This window comes from Dromaius novaehollandiae, chromosome 20 (assembly GCF_036370855.1).
Source record: "Dromaius novaehollandiae isolate bDroNov1 chromosome 20, bDroNov1.hap1, whole genome shotgun sequence".
In the NCBI taxonomy this organism is placed as follows: Eukaryota; Metazoa; Chordata; class Aves; order Casuariiformes; family Dromaiidae; genus Dromaius; species Dromaius novaehollandiae.
Genome location: NC_088117.1, coordinates 1,581,272 through 1,599,813, shown reverse-complemented (window position 1 = coordinate 1,599,813; position 18,542 = coordinate 1,581,272). Strand labels below are relative to the sequence as shown.

General features: G+C 63.9%; 1 protein-coding gene across 1 annotated transcript in view; it reads left to right on the top strand.

The window, feature by feature from the left end:
• The window catches only part of NPDC1 (neural proliferation, differentiation and control 1), a 32,753-nt gene extending 14,597 nt beyond the window's left edge, over positions 1 to 18,156 (top strand). The window contains exons 2-9 of the mRNA XM_064523541.1: positions 7,190 to 7,333; positions 13,851 to 13,958; positions 14,133 to 14,276; positions 14,377 to 14,443; positions 14,659 to 14,743; positions 14,884 to 14,963; positions 15,180 to 15,276; positions 16,457 to 18,156. Coding sequence (XP_064379611.1) covers positions 7,190 to 7,333; positions 13,851 to 13,958; positions 14,133 to 14,276; positions 14,377 to 14,443; positions 14,659 to 14,743; positions 14,884 to 14,963; positions 15,180 to 15,276; positions 16,457 to 16,534 — 803 coding nt within the window. The 3' untranslated portion in view covers positions 16,535 to 18,156. The remainder of the gene's footprint in view (positions 1 to 7,189; positions 7,334 to 13,850; positions 13,959 to 14,132; positions 14,277 to 14,376; positions 14,444 to 14,658; positions 14,744 to 14,883; positions 14,964 to 15,179; positions 15,277 to 16,456) is intronic.
• Positions 18,157 to 18,542: the final 386 nt, after the last annotated feature.

The window sequence follows — 18,542 nt, the reverse complement described above, 5'->3', positions numbered from 1 at the left end:
GCCCCAGGCTCTGCCGTTCCCGTTCAGCTCGGTGGCTGGAGCGGGCGTTTGGGGTGCAGACGGGAGGCTGCCTACGCCCCAGCAGCGCTGCCCATGTCCGCGCGATGACCGGGGGCTGCACCCGGTGCTCCTCCGCCTGCAGCCTGGGCTCTTCTCTCCAGCGAGTGACCTACTGCAAAACCCAGGAGCGAAAAGCAGAGCTGAGTGCTTCCTCTGCGCTCTCTGGAGCTAACGTTTTAATAAAGTCGTTTTTTTTTTTCTCCTGGAGCAGCAAGACCTGTTCCGTCTCCGCACGCCGGAGGAATCGAGTTTACTGCATTTTCAGAGGCAGGAGCGTGGCTCGTGACGTGTGCCGGCTGCAGCCCACAGCGGGCTCCCAGCAGTGGCTGGGTGCGAGGAGCCGGAGCGGTCTCGCAGAGCTGGCGAGCAGATGTCTCCTGCCAGGAGGCCGGTTCGGGCACGGCCCCATCTGACGCTGTTGCCTCCCCGGGACACGCGTAGGTTTGCGAGTGGCTGCTTTTGCTCCAGGCGTCCCCTTGGCCTGGCTTGGTTTGAACCCAGTCTTTGGTCGCCCTATTCCCACTGAGCTCTTGCAGAGCTTGGGGCATCCGTGCGGGCAGTGCTCACCATCCTTGGTGCACGAATGAGCCTCCCGCCCCAAACTGAATAGCGCCGATCCCCCCCTGTCCCCGTCCCCAATTCATCCCCTGCCTGGTGGCACATGCAGCCTGCGGAGATGTCCCCATGCTCCATCACCTGCCCTTCAGCAGAGGGGTCCCAGCCCACAAGGAGCCTTTGGAAATGCACCTGGAGCACAAGCAAGCTCTGGCTATTTGGCCTCCCTGGTAAATCCTATCCTGATTTTTGACTTTTTTTAATTCTAGCCTGATTTGTGCTGGATTTTTTTCCATCTCTCTTTTTGTGGTCTTGCAGCTGGAGGCTCGCTTTCGGCTGAGCTGTGCTCGCAGGCGCGGGAAAGCGGGGAGCCGAGGTTCCCGTGTGGGTCTCGCCTGCTGATGGGCTGCCGTGCTGGCAGCCGGGAGAGGGGCCGCATCCATGCACCGCCCTGGCCTCCAGCTCCTAGCGCGGCCGGGAGCCAGCAGCGATTTTTTTTCTGACCAGAAGGTAGCGGCGGCTCCCGGGCCCGAGGAAAACCCCCGGATGAGCGCCAGGCTCCCGGCAGCAGCACTGGAAAACGCCGGCCAGGAGCGGGGCCCCGCGTCACCTGGCAGGAGGAGGAGGAGGAGGAGGAGGAGGAGGAGGAGGAGGAGGAGGAGGAGGAGGAGGAGGAGGAGGAGGAGGAGGAGGAGGAGGAGGAGGAGGAGGAGGAGGAGGAGGAGGAGGAGGAGCGGTGCCCTTGGAGCCGGGCCGCGAGCGCTGACGGCAGCACGCCGTGCCCTCTGCCGTATTTATTTTTAATGCTGAAGCCTCGCTCGCCTTTGAGCGGTGGCGGTGGTGCTGGCCGCCTGCCAGGCCTGCGGAGCGGCTCCCTCCTCGGCACCGGCGGGGTGCTGGGTCCGGGCAGGGTGCTGGGTCCGGGCAGGGGGTGTTTGTCCGGCCTCATCCGAACGCGAGAAGCCACCGGCTGTGGCCGGGTTGCCGTGGGGAGAGGGGTGCTTTGCAATGCCGAGGCTTCCCGGGACAGCAGGGGCCAAGGTGGCTCGGCCACGGGAAGGGAGCACCGAGGACGCTGGGGCCCCCGAAAGATTTCCTCCCTGCTCCTTGGCTCTAGGGAGCCAGATCGGCCGGGAGCCGGCAGCGCGGCCGGGCCCGCTCTCGGCACCCTCCTGCAGTGGTGCGGCCTGGATGCAGCTGCAGGGAGGGGATGAGAGTGGCACAACGATCCCTGGGCTGCCGGTCCCCCTTCTCCCGGCCTTCCCGAAGCTGATTAGTGCCCTTCCCGGATAATCCCCCAGATGCTCAGCCCGGCCCCTCTCTGCCCTGTTGCGCTTCCCTCGAGGCTGGGCGATGCTCGTGTACGGAGCTTATATGCTCTTACGGGACTTCTCCTTAATTAATCTGCCTCTTACGCTAACTTTTAACTTTTTCTCTGCTGCGATTAAGCCCCCCAGGCATGATTCCCACGTTCCTTTGCTAGCCCGACATCCTCCTTTTATTTTATTTTAGCATTTTCCCTGCTGTGCTTTTTGGTACGACTGTAGGGGGAAAAAAGATTTTGCCCAGGGGCGTAATTTTTCTCAGCCAGGTCTCCTTATCAGCCCGAGGAGGGCTCGGCGTGACGCTGTCAGGTCTCATCGCGACGGGCAGCGTCCATCTGCACGGTCCGGGAACAGCTTCGCCAATGCTTTTCGAGCCGCCTCTCACGGTGCTCTGTGCTGGCGCCCGCTTGCACGAGAGATTTGCACCCTGATAGTTGCAGGGATGGGCAGCGTGAACGGAGCATCCTCAGCTGCCAGGCGCCCTTGGAAGGTCCCTGCTGGCGACGTCCCAGCTGGGCTGTGGCTGGCAGTGGCTTCGGGTGATGCTTTATTGTCCACCCCTCCTGCAACGTTTTGCTGCGCGTCCCTCTTGCAATGTTTTATTGTCAGCACCTCTTGCAACGCTCCTCCTGTGCTGTTTTGTAGCAGCCCGAAGGCAGCGTCCGTGCTGCTCTGCGGTGTTCCTGGTCCGTGGGTGTTGCAGCCTGTGAGTAGGATTTGAGAAAGCGTGTTGGTAAGGAAAACGCAGCGGCAGATGCCCAACAGCTTGAAGGCCAAGTCTCCCAGGTCCCAGCCCACGGGCTCTGCTCTGCGTCGCGCTGATGTACCGCTGATGTACCGAGCCCGGTGGCCACGTAATGCCCTAGCGCTGCGGGAACAGCCCGGCACCTCCGCAGCGAAGAGGCGGTTTGCGCTGCCGCCAGCGGCGAGCGTGGCTGGGAACGCAGGCGGTGCGCTGACGGTGATCGACACGCCTGGTTTTGGAGGGGGGAATCCCAAATCATTGCAGCCCAACAGCGAGGGCAGAGGCAGGGTGGAGGGTGCTGTTGCCCACAGAGCGGCATCACCGCGGTTCGGCGGTGGCGGACGGAGAGGCAGCTCCCTGGGGGTCCCCGCAGGCGACGTGCTAAACCTCCCCCGCGGCTGCCGAGCACCCGGTGCCCGATTGCCAGCACCCAGTGTTGGCACTGCTGGGTGCCCCTTCGCCCTCCTCCTCCCCAGTGTCCGGCTTGTCCTGGAGACACGGCACAGAGGTGGCGGCTCTTGCCAAACCTCTCCAGAAACAGCCCTGAAAAACCCTCTGCTCAGCTGCCTCTGGGCCGTCCCGCGGCCTCGGTGGCTCGCGATAACGACTGAACGGGGAGCCGCGAGCCCCGCGCAGTGGGCTGATGTGCGTGCTTGCTAAATAACGATTGCTTCAACATTTGGAGTTTAATTAGATGAATGCCCATCTCGCTCGCTCTTATTCCTTACCCGTGACAGTTGCGCAAGCACAGCTCGTTCCTCAAACACAGCTAACGACCTTTTATATATTCAACGTGGGGTTTTATTGAATAGGTTGCCGGGCGCTGGCTGAGGATGCTGGGGCTTGCAGCTCGCCGCCTCCCGCGGGGGAAGCAGCCAGCCTGAATTTCAGTACGGCAGCCCGGCCCTGTCCCAGCTCCGCGCCCCAGCCAGGCTCCATGCCGTCTTGCCAATGGGACCACCTTTTCCCCGGCTGTCCTTCCTCCCTGGTGAATCCCTGTCGCCTTTATTTATGGATCCGTGGGATCCTGACGGGATCTCGCAGGCTGCTTGGCGCTGCCAAACGGCTGCCGGGGCAGACCGCGCTTTTTGGGATACTCTGCGGCTGCAGATTGCCGAGGTGATGCAGGGTGCAGCCTGCTTTCATCAGCGGCGCCCTCTAATTTTGAGCGCCGAGTGGGTTGAGTTGCTTTCTTCTGCGTACGGAAAGCTTTTTTCGGTGTCTGTTCCTGGGGGAGAGGGGGAGGAAGGACACGTTTTCATGCGCCTGCGACAGTGGAGGGTCGCGGAGGGTCTCTGGCTGTCGCCTCCTCCCCAGCCCGTGTGGGAAAATGCTGGGGCTTGTTCCCGCGGCACATCTCTCCCCAGCGGGAGCGTGGGGTGTCCTGGCTCCCCATCGCCACCCTGCCACCTCTTCCTTTGAGCTTTTGAGCGTTTTTGGCTTTGTTGCCTTTTTAAATGAAGTGTAAGCGACCGTAAGGAAGCAACAACGGGTAGAAAAACAGCCCCTCTGCTTAAATGTCCAATTTTTGTCCCCATTAAGCACAAAGGGAAAATCAGTCGGTCTCCTGGCCAGGAAGGTCGGATCCAGCCCGACTCTGGGCAAGGCTTTCTCTGCGCTCACCCTCGGCTGAGCATCCCTGCCGTCTGCCGCTGCCGCCCGGGCGCGGGGTGAGGCGGCAGCCCTGGCGCGGGAGGGCACGCGGGGACGGGCGCTCGCCCAGCAGCTCCGCTCGCTCTCGCCGAGGAGCCTTCCGAAGCACTTGATCCCCCGCCACTCCCTGGGTTTTGTTTTTCTCGGGCCTGCTGTCGCTTGCTTTCTCTAATGAAGGAATTATCAGGCTCTGGATGCGGCGGTGACTTGCTTTCTCGCTCTCCTAATGCTTTTAAACTCTTTGCATTAAGCGCCCCCAGCCTTTTGTTGGCCTCGGCGTGCGGCAGAATGCTCCAAGCGCATCACGCCAGATTAATTCCTCGCGCCCTGTGCTGGGCTCTGGCAGGCTCTGGCTTGCCTCTCTAATGGGGCCTAATTGGAGATGTCGAGAAAGCGGCACCTGCGAGATAAACCGCTGCAGCAAAGGCGGCTCTGCCGTGCTTCGTTACATAGAGAAACCGCCGCCGCCGCCGGCCCTCCGAGGATTAGCAGATGTGATGCTGCATGGCGAACGGGTGGCCCAAACAGAGCCGGGACTGGCCATCTCCACCGCCATCCCGGAGAAACGGGGCGCCGTCTGGAAAGGAGCCCATTTCCCCGTTTGGGCTGTCTCAAAGCGAAACAGAGGCGTTCAGTTCCCGGGTCCTCTGCCCGGAGCGCCTGGTGCTGTGCAAGAAGGCGGCGTTTCCTCCCTCGGAGCAGGGGCGAGCGGGATGGCGCTGGGAGCACGTTTCCTGCCACGACTCCTCGCCGGGGCGGTGGGGCTGGGTGACACTGCCCTGCCAGCCTGTGGCTTTGCTACGGTGGCACCGGCTCCCTGGTGTCAGTGTCACCGGGAGTTGGGCCCCACAGGACCTGCTGCAGTCAGTGGTGGTGGCCCCGGTGGAGCCCGGTGGCCCCGCGGGGGCCTGGGGCTCATCTCGGTCCATGCCTCCGTTTCCACGCGTGCTTTTGCACCCTCACCTGGTTTTCGCTCCGGCAGGCGAACGCAAGTCTCGCATACGAAACAGGGACGTACTGTCCCTCCAGGAAATCCTGCTGGTTTGACTCAAACCAAGAAAGAAATCGAACTGTTTTTTGTGCGTGTGGCGTTGAAGCAGTGTCACAAGCACGTTAGGTCTCGATGAGGTCAATACCCCTGAGGACTGTGCTGCCGTTCAGAGAGACCTGGACAGGCTGCAGAGTTGGATGGAGAGGAACCTCATGAAGTTCAACAAAGGGAAGTGCAGGGTCCTGCCCCTGGGGAGGAATAACCCCACGCACCAGTACAGGCTGGAGGCTGATGTGCTGGAAAGCAGCTCTGTGGAGAAGGACCTGGGGGTCCTGAAGGACAAGTGGACCATGAGCCAGCAATGTGCCCTTGTGGCCAAGAAAGCCAGTGGCATCATGGGGTGCGTTAGGAAGAGCGTTGCCAGCAGGTTGAGGGAGGTGATCCTCCCTCTCTGCTCAGCCCTGGTGAGGTCACATCTGGAGAGCTGTGTCCAGTTCTGGGCTCCCCAGTAGAAGAGAGACATGGAGCTACTGGTTGACAGAGCACTGGAACAGGTTGCCCAGAGAGGTTGTGGAGTCTCCTCTGGAGATATTCAAAACCTGCCTGGGCTCAATCCTGTGCAGTGTGCTCTAGGTGATCCTGCTTGAGCAGAGAAGTTGGATTAGATGATCTCCAGAGGTCCCTTCCAATCTCAACCATTCTGTGATTCAAACTACTTTGCCAGGCGCATGGGAGGAGGATGTACCTGTCCTTGGTTATTTGAAAAGTTACTGAGTTGTAAGGGGAAATGAGATGTCCCGTTGACCCAGGACTGTTGGCCTGGCGTCCTAACGGGAGATGATGGCTTTTACCTGCAAGCTGCCCACAAGCACTAGGATCTCCAGCCCTTGGGCTGTGCCAGCCCCAGCAGCAGACCCCAGTGCAAGGTGACACTCAGCATCTGCTCCCAGGCAGCAGCATGGGGTTGTGACAAGCCGTAACAGCAGTGCCCGGGCTTCAGAGCGTGGTTTTTGGTTGGTTCGGGGAGGTGTGTTGTTTTTCTCAGCCATCACACGAGCACAGGTTGTGCATTGGATTTGATTTTGGCAGCTGCTGCTGCTGCAAGAGGGTTCCCAGTGGGAGCTGAAGACCCTCATCGTAGCCTGCGCCGCGGTTAGCCGGCCTCTGCCTGGTGCTCGGGGTGCTCAACGGGAGGAAGAGCGCTGCCCGCTCATCCCACGGCTAATAAACTGCTTTGAGCAGGTCATTAGAGCGCAAGCTTAATTGCAGCCACTAATTACTTTGCAAAGGTGGGCAGCTCTGGCAGAGCGCTCGGCTGGGGCAGAGGGTCGTCTCCTGCAATTAAGCATACAATTAGCTCGTTACCTTCTGCAGGAGCTGAGCTGCCCTCTGCACGCGGAGCCGGGGACAGCTCTGGGGGCAGCAGGCTTGTCCAGCGGTGCATTGGGGCATGGGAAGGGGCTGCGTTGGGTCCAGGCTGGGAGCGGGCTCCAGCGCGGGGGGTGCTGAGCTGTCGCCCTGAATCACAGCAGGCTTCAGGCCCGAGCTGAGCCCCACAAACGCAGCAGGTTGCAGTCGTGCTCAGCTTCCCCACGCTGATCCCATCTCCGATCCAGGCGGCCTTCGGAGCAGATGTGATCTCACCCCTTTCGCTCTTCGCCTCCGCACAGGACGGTTGTGGTTTTGGCCAGCGGAGGTTAGCGAGGCCTCAGGGGAGCAAAACCATCTGTGCGTCGGTCCAAGGCGTAGCTGAGGGTGAATCACCCCCAGGCTGATGAAGGTCCTGGAGCTGCTCCAGCAGAAGGGAGCGTGTCTGACCCCTCTTCTCCACCTGACATGTTTTCTCCTCCCTCTCCGCAGCGGACTCGTGCCCCCGCAGCCTGGACTGCACCCTGCAGCGCCGGGAGCTCTGCCCACCGGGGTCCCACGCCTGCGGACCCTGCCTCCAGCAGTTCGTGGAAGACGACCATGGGCGATGCGTCCAGAAGAAACACTCACCCAGTGGTACGTGCAGCTACCTTGTGACCCTTTTCCTCTCTGTAACAGCCTGGTCCCTGCCAGCAAAAGGGACCTGACCCAGTTCCCTGGCACCCCAAGCTCCATCTCAGGAATGGTGGCCACATGTGCTGCTGGAGGCCTGCCGAGACCCACGGGTGCTGGCTGTTTCCTTCTGCGCGGGGTGTTTGCTCGTGCCCAGCAGCAGGGATGGAGGGATTTTTGCCGTTCCCCCGCCCCAGCTGTTGGACAAGAGCCGTGCTCCGCACGGAGGTGCTGGTCTCCTTGCAGCACGCAGCTTGCAGCACCGCTGCTGCCGTGTCACCCGCTCCTGCAGGGCTGATGGGGTCCCTTAGCGTGCTCCCCGGGGTTTCCCTCTCGTGCCGGGACAGGACACCTGCACCCTGCTCAGCCCTGCACCCGGGGGTGCTCCTGGGATGGGTAAAGCCTGGAGCCTGGCACAGGCAGCCCCTTGCTAAGCTGGGAGCTGAGGCCCTTGGTGCCACCCGCAATGAGCTGGGAGAAGTGGGCTTCCCCCCTCTCTGCCCTGGGCTGGCACTTCCGTGAGCCTGGTTGTGGGACATTGGTGGCCGACTGCCTTTTAGTGCTGTTTCGTGCTCCTTTGAGATGCTACTCGGCAGCCGATGGGGAATTTTGTCATGTGGGTTGGCGCACCGGAGCATGGGACCTGGACTTGCTCCTTTCTCTCTTCCTGGGCTCCTGGAGATCCTCAGGAATTGAGGCTCCCTGACGCCGGTTAGCAACGCTCTGCGTGTCCCCTGCTGCCAAGCCAGTGGCTCACCGGCCGCTTTGCCGGCTGGGCCCGGCGCCCCGTCCCGGGGATTGGGCTCCTGCTGCACATCGCCTCCGAGTGCAGCGCTGCTTGCGATGACGGTGATGAGCACTCCGCGGTCCAGCCACCTGGCTGACCTCGCTCCTGCCTTCCCATCGCTGGGCTTTCGTTGAGCATCTCTGAGACTGTTAACCTGAAGCTGGGCGAAGCCGGAGCCTCTGGTCCTAGCGGGTTTCGAGCGCAGGCTGCGCCCGCACCAATGGGTGCCTGGCAGATGGGTGACCTTCGACTCTTCATATAGTTTGGAAGCAAAACTACCTTCAGGCAGCCTTTCTTTCCTTCCCCCTGCCCCAGGCTTTTCTCGCAAATTCAATAAGCAGGCGGATTAAAACTGTAATTACAGCTCCACCCAATTATCCCTGCTCTAGCTAAAAGCGAGCAGCCTCTTTGCGCCGAACAGGAGGAGGTACCTGGCAATCCCCAGGCGCGCCGCTCGCCCCGGGGAGGTTTCGCTGACAATGAACTGGGTGTGAAATCAGGAGGCACCCGGTGCTGGCGCCGGCGGGCAGGGTGCCGCAGGGTCTCCTGCTGCACCCCGGGCTTTCGCTGTTGGCCCATCTGCAATGCGTGGCACCGGGCACAGAGCAGCCCTGCCACTGCGGGCTCTGCTCCGCTGATGGGCAAGAGCCTCCTCGCTTCTCTGCCCAGAAGAGCCGCTGTGCATCCCCTTAATACCATCTTGCACAGGGGAAGGGGACCAGGCTGTCACCGTGCTGGTGCTCAGCCTCCCTCCGGACATGCTCCCAGCAGCTGAGCTGCTTTCGTGGGACGTTTCTCCTGGCTTGCTGCTCCCGAGCATCTCGCTGCGGGGATGTGGCTCCCGCGGAGCATGGCGATGCTGCGATACTGTAGCCGTGAAGTCGTCATGGGAGCCTTCGGGAAAGGGCCCCAGAGGCCGTGCCAAAGCTGGAAGCTTGCTCGCCTGGGCTTCTTAGGGGAGCACCAGCGCTCTCCTCGCCTTGCTTGAGGCCACGGCGGGGGCTGCCCCATGGAGCTGGGCTGTAGACGGCGTTCTGCCCCCAAAGCCCGGCCTGCTCGTTGCACGGATGGGGCCGTACGGGTTGTTTCAGTTTGGGTTCCCACGTCCTTGAGCCTGAGAGCAGCCGTACAGGGCAGACGAAGGTTCACCCGCCTCGGGGACGCCGGAGTGGGCATGGAGCGGGGGGGCACATGGCAGCGTGTCCCCTGGACGCGCTCGGTCCGCGGCGCCGTGTCCCGCCTGGTGCGGGGTGAAAGCCAGCGGCGCTGGGCTCTCCCCGGCCTCTCCCCATCTGCTTTCCCCGTGGCAAAGCCCGGAGGGCTCTTCGCTCGGCCTCTGCCCCTTTTCGCAGGCGGGCTCAGCCCTCGCTGGCGGTTTGGGGTCCTGCTGTTGGTCCTGGCCTGTGGCAGTTGGTGGCAGCCGGACCTGCAGGGATGCTGCTGTGACCCAGCCGGGTGAGGTTAGCTTCCAGCGCTGTGAGTGCCCTTGCACCCAGCGTCAGGAAAGGACAGAAAGGAGGAAAAAAATTGACAGATTATGGGCTTCTGTGAAGGAAAAAAAAAGGAGGGATGCCAGGCCCCTTGGGGCTCGGGCTGGTGGGGAGAGCAGCCGGATCCTGCTCCAAACTCTGCCCCTCACTCCTCTTGGTCACCCCGCCGCGGCTTTCAAGGCCCCTCCGGAGCAAGCAGCTTTGGCGGGGGCGTTGTTGGGTTTTTTTTTTTTTTCCATGAAGTCTCGGGAGCAAGTTTCCCTCTAGGAAAGGATGCACATGCGCCTGCATCGCCATAGCAACCCCGCTTGGTACCCGGCGCTCCGGGCAGCGGCGAGATGCAGGGCAGGGGTAGCATCCCCTCGCGGAGGCCCCCTGATTGGGGGGACCGGGGAGAAAAAAGGGTAAAAGATGTGAAAACAAAGCAGCTGCCCGGCCCCTTGACTGCATCTCAAGGATGCCCGAGCCTTTAAAGGGGCTGCCCACACAGCTTTGCTGTGTGGGCAGCCCCTTTAAAGGCTCGGGCATCCTTGAGATGCCGGTGACGCTGCTCCCGGGATCCCAGCTGCTGCGTTGCTCGCTGCCGTGCCATTCCCGCGATTGGCCGCGGCTCCCGGCAGGAGCGTGGGCAGCAGCCAGGCTGCCTCTCCCCCGTGCCCCCCCCCGCACAGGCAGATTTTTTGGGGCGAGCCGCCGCCGGGGAGCTCAGGCCGAGGCCATGCACGTGAGCTGGCTCTTCCTCCCCGAGTGCCTGTGCGCCTTGGTGGCCGCTGGCATCACCGCGTACCCGGCTCGGCACGGAGGGCACCGGCCCGCAGGTGAGACAGACCCCCCCACCCCGGGTGGCAGCGGGGGGCCCAAGCTGCGTTTCATGCTGCCGGTGCTGGGTTTTTTCCGCCTGGAGCAGAAACCCGCCCGCGGCCCTTCTTGCTCTGCGCTGTCCCCAAACCTGGCAGGGAGCCGGCAGGGGTGGGAGAGCCACTGCGGAAGGACGCTTGTGGCACTGGGCCACCGGCGAGGCTGCCCATGAGAGGGCATCCATGCCCCGTGTGTGCCCAGCGTGCCCTCGGTGCTGCAGCTGGGCCAGAAGAGGGGAAACCCGGCTGGGCTCGGTGCCGGCTGACGGTGCCCTGGCTGCAGGAGCGCGGGCGATGCCGAGGCTTTCCCGGCAGGCTTCGTCCGTGTCAGCAAAAGCAGCTCGGGTCTCCTGTTTGCTCTTGCTGCGGCTCTGTGCCTGGCGCCGGGCTCGGCGGGTCTCCCTTTCAGTGGTGGCTGCTTTAAGCCACTCTGTGTGACTGCGGAGGCATTTTCCACGAGTGGGAGCCTGCACGGAGCGAGCGTGCACAGGGGAGTGTGCATGGGGCAACATGCATGGGGCAGCATGCACAGCTCCTGTGGCCTCTGCCCCTTGGCTTCTGCAAGCCCCCGGGTGCTGACACCCTTTCTGGCAGCCGCGGCTCCTCGCGCATGCGAGGGTGCTGCCGCTGGGTGCTTCCACCGCTGCCCCGAGCCTGCGGTGCGGCACCTCCACTCCGTGCTTGCTGGCTGGCCCACTTGCGGCCTCGTGCCAGCCGGGGAGGACAGGGTGGCATTTTGCATGGGGGGGGCTGGCCCCTGGTGGCACGGGGTGCCTGATCTCCCAGCACCTGCCAGCCCCGTGCCACTGCACGCCGCGGCTTCTGTGCAGCATCCGTGCTCGGCAACGCTCCCTGTGTCACGGGAAGGAGCAACCCTCGCCGCTGGCTGTGCCGTCGTCGGGTTCACCAGCCCGTCCGTGCCTGGGCCAGGAGGTTTGGGGCAGTGCCACCATCCCTCCTCCCCGCAGGGTGACCGTATCCTGCGCCCGGGCCAGGAGAGGGCTCAGCAAGCGGCGGCTGCGAGCTGGGGCTGCCCCTGGACGGGCTCTTGGGCTCTGCTGTTTGCAGAGGGAGGGGGGATTTCAGCAGCAGGGAGAAGCTGGAGCTGGGGGCAGTGCAGCGAAAACGGCGCTGGAGGGGCAGCTCGGAGCAAGGAGCAGGGTTGTTTGAATTAAGGGCGATCTCAGGTCCTGCCAGCCCTCGGGAGGCACCCGTCGGCCTTTAAACTGGGCTGCTCCCTGGGTGCTGCTTGGGTGTTGGGCACTGGGGCTTCGGACCGGCCGGGGGCCGAGGTGCTGCCGGGCGCTGAACGCAGCCCGGGAAAACGCCGTGCTGACCGATGTGGGAAAATCTCCGCATGAGCGCTTTTGCAATTTAACAGCAAAAAATGCAGTTCTCAATTTATCTTTAAAACTGTCGAAATAGGGATTTTTCCTAGCAGAATGAGGACCCGGAGATGAGGCTTCACAATGAGAGGGAGCGGGCGGCTGGCGGGGCTCTGCCGGCAGACGGCACCGTACGCATCCGCTTCGCTTCTTGCGAGTGCTGCTTTATGTGTCAGGGAGGTTTTGAAGGCCGTGCCAAGCGGAGCGGCGCCGGAGCTCTGGTGGCGGACTTTGCCCGGGAGGCTCCGCGAGTGTCACGTGCCGGCACTGGGCTCCAACGCCGCTCCGCAGCCCCGGCAGCAGGATGGGGCCTGCAGCAGCCCTGGGCAGCTGCTCCCAGCCGTTACTGTGTGATTTTCCTTTTTTTTTTTCTTCTTCCCCTTAAGGTCATGTTAATCCTCTTGAAACCTCAGCCGCCGCGGTAACAGCTGCTCAAGGCAAAAGGGTACCACCGCCACAAGCATCGCGTTCCCCGTGAATAGCAGCAGAAATATAATGCGGTTCCCCGCTAAGCCGGATGAAAAAACTCTGGCACAGACGGGGCTATCCCACAGGATCCCTTCGCGCCTTGCAAACCGCTGAGCCGAGCAAAACCCAGGGCTCCCCAGACCGGCGGTGGGCAGACGAGCGGAGGAGGCGGTGGAGGCAGTGGCGGGGGCTTTCGTACCCGGGCAGGGGAATTGGTGCTTATTTCCAACATGTTCAAATTCCAGTAACGGAATTTGACAAATTCCAGTAGTTGTTATAACCTCGAATTATTCCTGGAACGGAGCTGCCTGGGTACCACCTCGCCTCTGTATGGCTCCATTTACCCTCCAGGCCTTCCCACTGCTGCCGGCCCCAATATGGCAATTGAGAGGCAGAGGGAGCCTGGACCATCTCCCAGCTTTGAAGTTGAGTTTAATCCTGTTAAAAAGCCCAACGCTTGGGGAGCAGCCCCTGACAACACGTCTGCTAAGCCCTTTGCAGAGGCAGCCTGGAGATGAGCAGGGTCCTCCCCTGCCCTCTGGGACCGTGGGTGGCAATGCCCCGTGGGCGCAGCGCTGTGGAAGCCACCCTTGCCCCGAGCGCTGCGATGACACCCAGCCTTGCCGGGTGCTTTTCAGCAAATTCGGGGCAAGAACGCCTGGTTTCTCAGTGCCGTCCTCACCCGGATGGTTTAGCATCACCCGGCTGGTTTAGCATCATACGGCTGGTTTAGCATCGCCTGGCCGGTTTAGCATCATCCGTCCGGTTTAGCATGATCTGGCTGGTTTAGCACTGCCCGGCTGGTTTAGCAACCCGGCGGGCTTGTGCGTGGGTCTTTGCAGGGCGGACGCAGCGCTTGCTCCCGTCTCATTGCTCCCTGCCGAAACGCCCGGCAAAGCCCTGAGGCTAGCGCAGGGTGTTCCCGGTGCAAAAGGCAGTGGGAGCACATAGAAATGGCCCCAACCCTCTTGCTTGGAGTGGGCGGCGGGACCCGCCACGGCCGGGGAGCGGGGTCCCCACGCCGCTTTGGACCCATGGCTCACGGGGTGAGGAGGAACGTGATGGCCACCAGCCTTCCTCTTCCTCTGCATCCTGGTGGCGGCACGTCCTCAGCCCCAGCCGGGTTCGTGACTGGCCCTGTGTGGATGGATGTCCCCGGGCCACGCTGCTCCGGGGGAGACAGGAGCGCCAGGAAAGGCGAGGGCTGCCGGCGCCTGCTGCTCCCCAACCCCTCTCTCCCTCCTTCTCCTCCTCCTCCCCTGCACCGGGGGCAGCTCCGTTGTGCGGAGAGGCTGCCTGTCCCCCCCGGATGTGAGGGGCAGTGCTAGGACTCCTGGGTCCCCTTCCCTGGACTTCACTGCTGGCCCTTGGTGCGGGGCCAGGCAGCCCCCCGGCGCGGGCAGCTTCCCATTGCACCGCAGCAGAGGGGCCGCATCCTGCCAGGCACGGGGCGGGAATAGGCCTCCCGCCATCTCACGCTCGCTCTCGCCGCAGGGAGGACGTCGCTTCCCAGCTTGGAGGAAGAAATCGATCTGCTGGCCGACGTGCTGGCCAGGCAGGACGCTCCTCGCCTGCAGCCGCAGCGCCACGGCGGACCCAGGGGTAAGCGCCCGTCCTCGCGCCACGCCGCTCCCGGACGCCCCGCGCTGGCGTTTCTCCCCTTTTCCCCGATGGCTGAGCCCGGCTGCCCCTCTCCTTGGTGGGGTGATGGCTGCTCTCGCTTGCGGCCCAACGCTGCTCCGCTCCTGCCCCATCTTTCTCCTGCCTCTTCCGCAGCCGGCGCGGCCGCCGGGCTGAGAGGGGAGCCGGCGCAGAGGGGCGCCGCCGGCAGCGAGGCGGCCCCGACCCTGCCCGCCACCGAGGCTGTCCACAAACACCCGGAGGCAGCGCCCGTCCCTTCCAACGATGCCGTGGTGCTGGGTAAGGTCCGAGGGACGGGTCTCCGGGGGGCTCGGCGGGGGCGCGGGGCTGGGCGCCGGGCTCACCGCCGCCGTCCCTCCGTGCCCCCCCTCCTCCGCAGGGCTCATCGTGGTGTGCACCGTGGCCGGCGTCTCCGCTCTGATCGTGGCTGCTGTCTGCTGGTGCAGGTGAGCCGGGGCGGCCGCGTGGGACCGGCGGGAGCTCCTTCCCCGGGGGCCGACGCGCGGTGCTCTCGTGCGGGGCGAGCGCTTGCCCGCGCAGCCCCGGCGGGTTCGCGGGGTGCTGCCGACCTTGCTGGCACGGGGGAGCGGAGCCGGGGGGAGTCACTGGGTGCCGTTTGGAGTCAGCTGCTGCTGCCCCATGCTGTCCCCTCTCCTCGCAGGCTGCAGAAGGAGGTCAGGCTGGCGCAGAAAGCGGACTACTCGGCGCAGCGAGCGGCCAGCCCGTCGCCCTACGACAACATCTCGGTAAGGTGCCTGGCTGATGCTCCAGCTGGGCCTGTGCTCTTCCCTCCCGAAACGGAGATGGAGGAACTGGCTTGGGCTCTGCTTTGTGTCCCGGGGGGGCTCCGGCGAGCCGTTCACGTCTGCCCTCGCTCCCTTTGCAGCCTGGGGACAAGACACTGGCTCAGAGCGCCCAGATGTACCACTACCAGCACCAAAAGCAGCAGATGCTCTCCATGGAGAAGTAAGCGAGCTCGCCCTGAAAAAAGAAAGCGGGAGCAGCCCCCAGGGCGGGGTGGCAGAAGCCGGGGACGAGAGCGCGCAGTCCCGGCGGGAGCCCCCTCACTGGGTCTTCGCCGCAGCGGGCAGCGCCTTGGGGGGCACTCGGCCATGCCATGTCCTTCCCCGGGAAATCATCCCTCCGGGCTTCACCCACCCTCTCCGCAAACTCTCCCCGCAGGCATAAAGAGGAGCCCAAGCTGCCGGACTCGGCGTCCTCAGACGAGGAGAACGAGGATGGAGACTTCACTGTATACGAGTGCCCGGGGCTGGCTCCGGTAAGGCACGGGGTCAGAGCGGGTGCTGGAGTGGGGCACCCGCGAGCTCTGCTCCTGCCGGCCGGTGCCCTCTGCACAGCCAAGCCGCGGTGGGGGTGGAGGGGAACCTGCGCGTCTGGGGTGGGCTCTGTGTGGGGCCTTGCAAGGAGACCTTCCAAAAATGTCCTTTGCCCGCTGTGTCCCCCGTCCGCTCCCGGCATAGTGCCCACCGTCCCGCTTGGCTCGAGCAGTGGGCACTTTCCTGGCTGGAGCTGCTGGGGCAGTTCAAGGTGACGTGAGATGGGGCTGCTGCCGGCCCTGCCATGACCACACTGGGTGCTGGTGGCCATAGGGGCTGGTGGTCACTGCTTCGGGCCCGGAGCTGCCTCAAAACTTCCCCCGCAGGGGCATGAGGCCGGCTCAGTGCTGTGAGCAGGGCTGGCGGTGGAAGCAGGGGCAGCGACTGGAGCATCCGTTGGCAAACCAACCCCGACCGCCCCGACCGCGTTGGGTCTCCTGGGCACGGGAGCTCTGGTGGCTCCTCCTTGTGGCCACCAACCAGCCAGCACGGGGGAACCAGGCCCCGGTCCAGGACCATCCTGGCCACTGGGTGGACCAGGGGAACTGTGGCCAGAGACCCCACTCAGACCCAGCGGGGACTTTTCTGGCCTTTCGGCTCAAGGGGGACCCTGGGGAAGGGCAGCTCCTAACAGCCCTGCTACAAGCCGGGGTGTAGAGAGCACAAAGAGCCCCAAAGGGAGTTTTTCACATGGTAATGGCCGCGGTGCCCAGCCATCAGGGCCCAGATTAAGGGTCATCATTATGTCTTTACAGGCCCATTAAAGGGCTGTTGATGGCACACTGGCAGTCTGGAGAACCAGGCCATTCCTATCAGGGAGGCCGGTGGGTGCTGGCACCGGAGAGCAGTGCTGGGATGTCTTTGTGTGCACATCCCATCCGGTCGGAGCATCCCGGTCTGCTCCCTGCATGGAGCCAGGACCTTTTTGCAGTTGTAGGTGCATCTCAGTGGGGACCGGACCGCTTGGGTCCTCGGTTTCTCCTCCGCCTGGCGTGAGCGGGTGCTGCACCTCCGCACCCTGCGCGTTGGGTTTCGGGATGGAGCGGCTCATGAACCCAGCTGCTTTCTGACCTCCTTCCTTTTTCCCTCCGCCTCTCTGTCCCGCTCCTGCCGCCGCTGCAGACCGGTGAAATGGAGGTGCGAAACCCGCTGTTCGACGACTCGACCTTGCACCCCTCGAACCCCAAGTTGCACCAGTAACACCCTGCCTTCCTCGCGCCCGAGCTCGCTACGGACTGTGACGCAGCACGCCCCAACGCCCAGCGCAGGCAGCGCCGCCACGGGGGCCCCCGCGCCGAGGCAGCCCGGCGCCCCCCCAGCTCCGCCAGACTGCTCGCCGCCTGCCCAATAAACACCCACTAACAGCTATGGGAGGGGGGGCCCCCCCGTTTCCAGCCTCCTTGTTCTCTCGCCGCCTTGTCCCGCGGCTCCCCACCACCACCGCCACGTCCTCGCCCCCGGGGCTGCTGCCGCCTTGGCGGAGGAACGGGGCGGGGGGGCTGCGGCGCTGGCGGTCAGCTTTGAGGAGGGGGTCGAGGGCTGCTTTCCCGGCTGCTTTCTCGAGAAGGGGGGCGGCGAGCGGGACCGCCGGGGCCGCGCTCCCTTCCTCCACCGAAAGTGCATCCAGGAGGGATGGAAACCTTCCCAGGATTTGGCAAGCATCTCTCAAGGCTCTGGCTGGCACCAGGATGCCCGGTCCATCCCCTCCGCCCCTGCGAGCCCCTGTAACCTGCCTGAGAAGCCCAAACCAGGAGCAAGAGGCGGGGTAGACAGGCTGCGGGCTTTGTCCGGATGATGCATCCTCCACTGCTGCTGCTGCAGAGAGCATCCCTGGGCAGTGCACGGCTGCTTTCTCCCCCCCTTGACCCAGCGCTTTTACCCCTTTTTGGGCTGCTGGTCCCCCCCATGCAGGAGGTCCAGGTGCCCGGGGGGACCCCCGTGCCCGGGAGAGCAGCTGGGCCCGTTCGCGGCACAAGCCCCTCCAACGGGCAGAGGATTTCCTCGAGCCGTGCTTGCAATGTGTAGGCTGTCTCCATCTTCTCCGCTGCTCCAGCCACCCCGGGGCCGGGTGACGAAGCGCTGCAGGGTGCCAGGGCCAAGGAAGGAGATGTGTTGCCCCTGTGCAGGGCTGCTTGGGCTCGGCGTTGCTGTGGTTCATGGGCCGTGGTCAGAAAGGGGGGGACTGTTTTGGTTGGAAAGCTGCCAGCAGTGGAGGAGAGAACATCCCTGGGGCTCAAGGGGCCAAGGGAAGCCGTAGCCATCCGGACGTGTTTCCGAATGATGGCAGTGCTTGCCGAGCAAGGGGCGCAGCGAGCACCAGGACCCGCCGGCGTTGCCCCACGCCCTGCCTTGCCCCACAGCCGCGTGCCTGTCCCCTCGTAGGCAAAGCCTGGGCTGCTCCGCGGCACTCAGTGCTCTCTCCATGGCAGGGGACAGTCACTCAGGTCCACCACGGGCCAGCGGCCAGCTCCAGGGCCACCGCGGCCCATGGGTGCAGGGGAAGGGGGGGTTGTGCCCTGTTGCCAGCCCCGTCCTTGCTCGGAGCCCGGCGTCGCTGCCCGGAGCCTCCTGGGTGCTCCTTGCACGCGGTGGCTCATTGCACTGGGGGACGTGGCCCCGTGCCGGCGAGCCACGGTGACGCGGAGATGTCTGCCCGGCGGCGTTTCGCGGCAGCATTTGGCACTTCGCGGATGCTCCCTCTCCGCCGCGCTATGTTAAGACGTGGGTCGCTGCCCCCTCTCCCTGAGACCGCTGTTGTTGTATGGATTGTAGTTATTTTAAAAAAAAAGGAGATTTTATTAAACGACCATGTTTGAGACTCATTGCGAGTGTGTGGTGTGGGGCCAGGCGGGCTGCTCCCCGCCGCGGCCCTGGCGCGGCTCCCGTGCGGGGATCCTCTCGCATCAGGATGCTCCTCTCCCCAAGCAGGCGATCCGGGCTGGCACCTCGGGGACGGTGCCCAGAGCTTTCCTTATTCCCAGGAAGACTGAGTTTAGCTTTTTGCTCCTCAGCCCTAAAACGAGCCCCGGGCACAGGCGTTCGCCAAAGTGTCGAAGCTGTTAAGGCAGGTGAGCACAGGCTGCTCTCTCCCCCAGTATTCGCCCCCCCTCACCCCCCCCCCCAGCCCCTAAAGCAGTGTCAGCCCTCCTGCCCGTCTAATCTCTCGCCCTCCAGGGCCGGGTCCTTTGCACCTTGGTCCCGGGCTCAG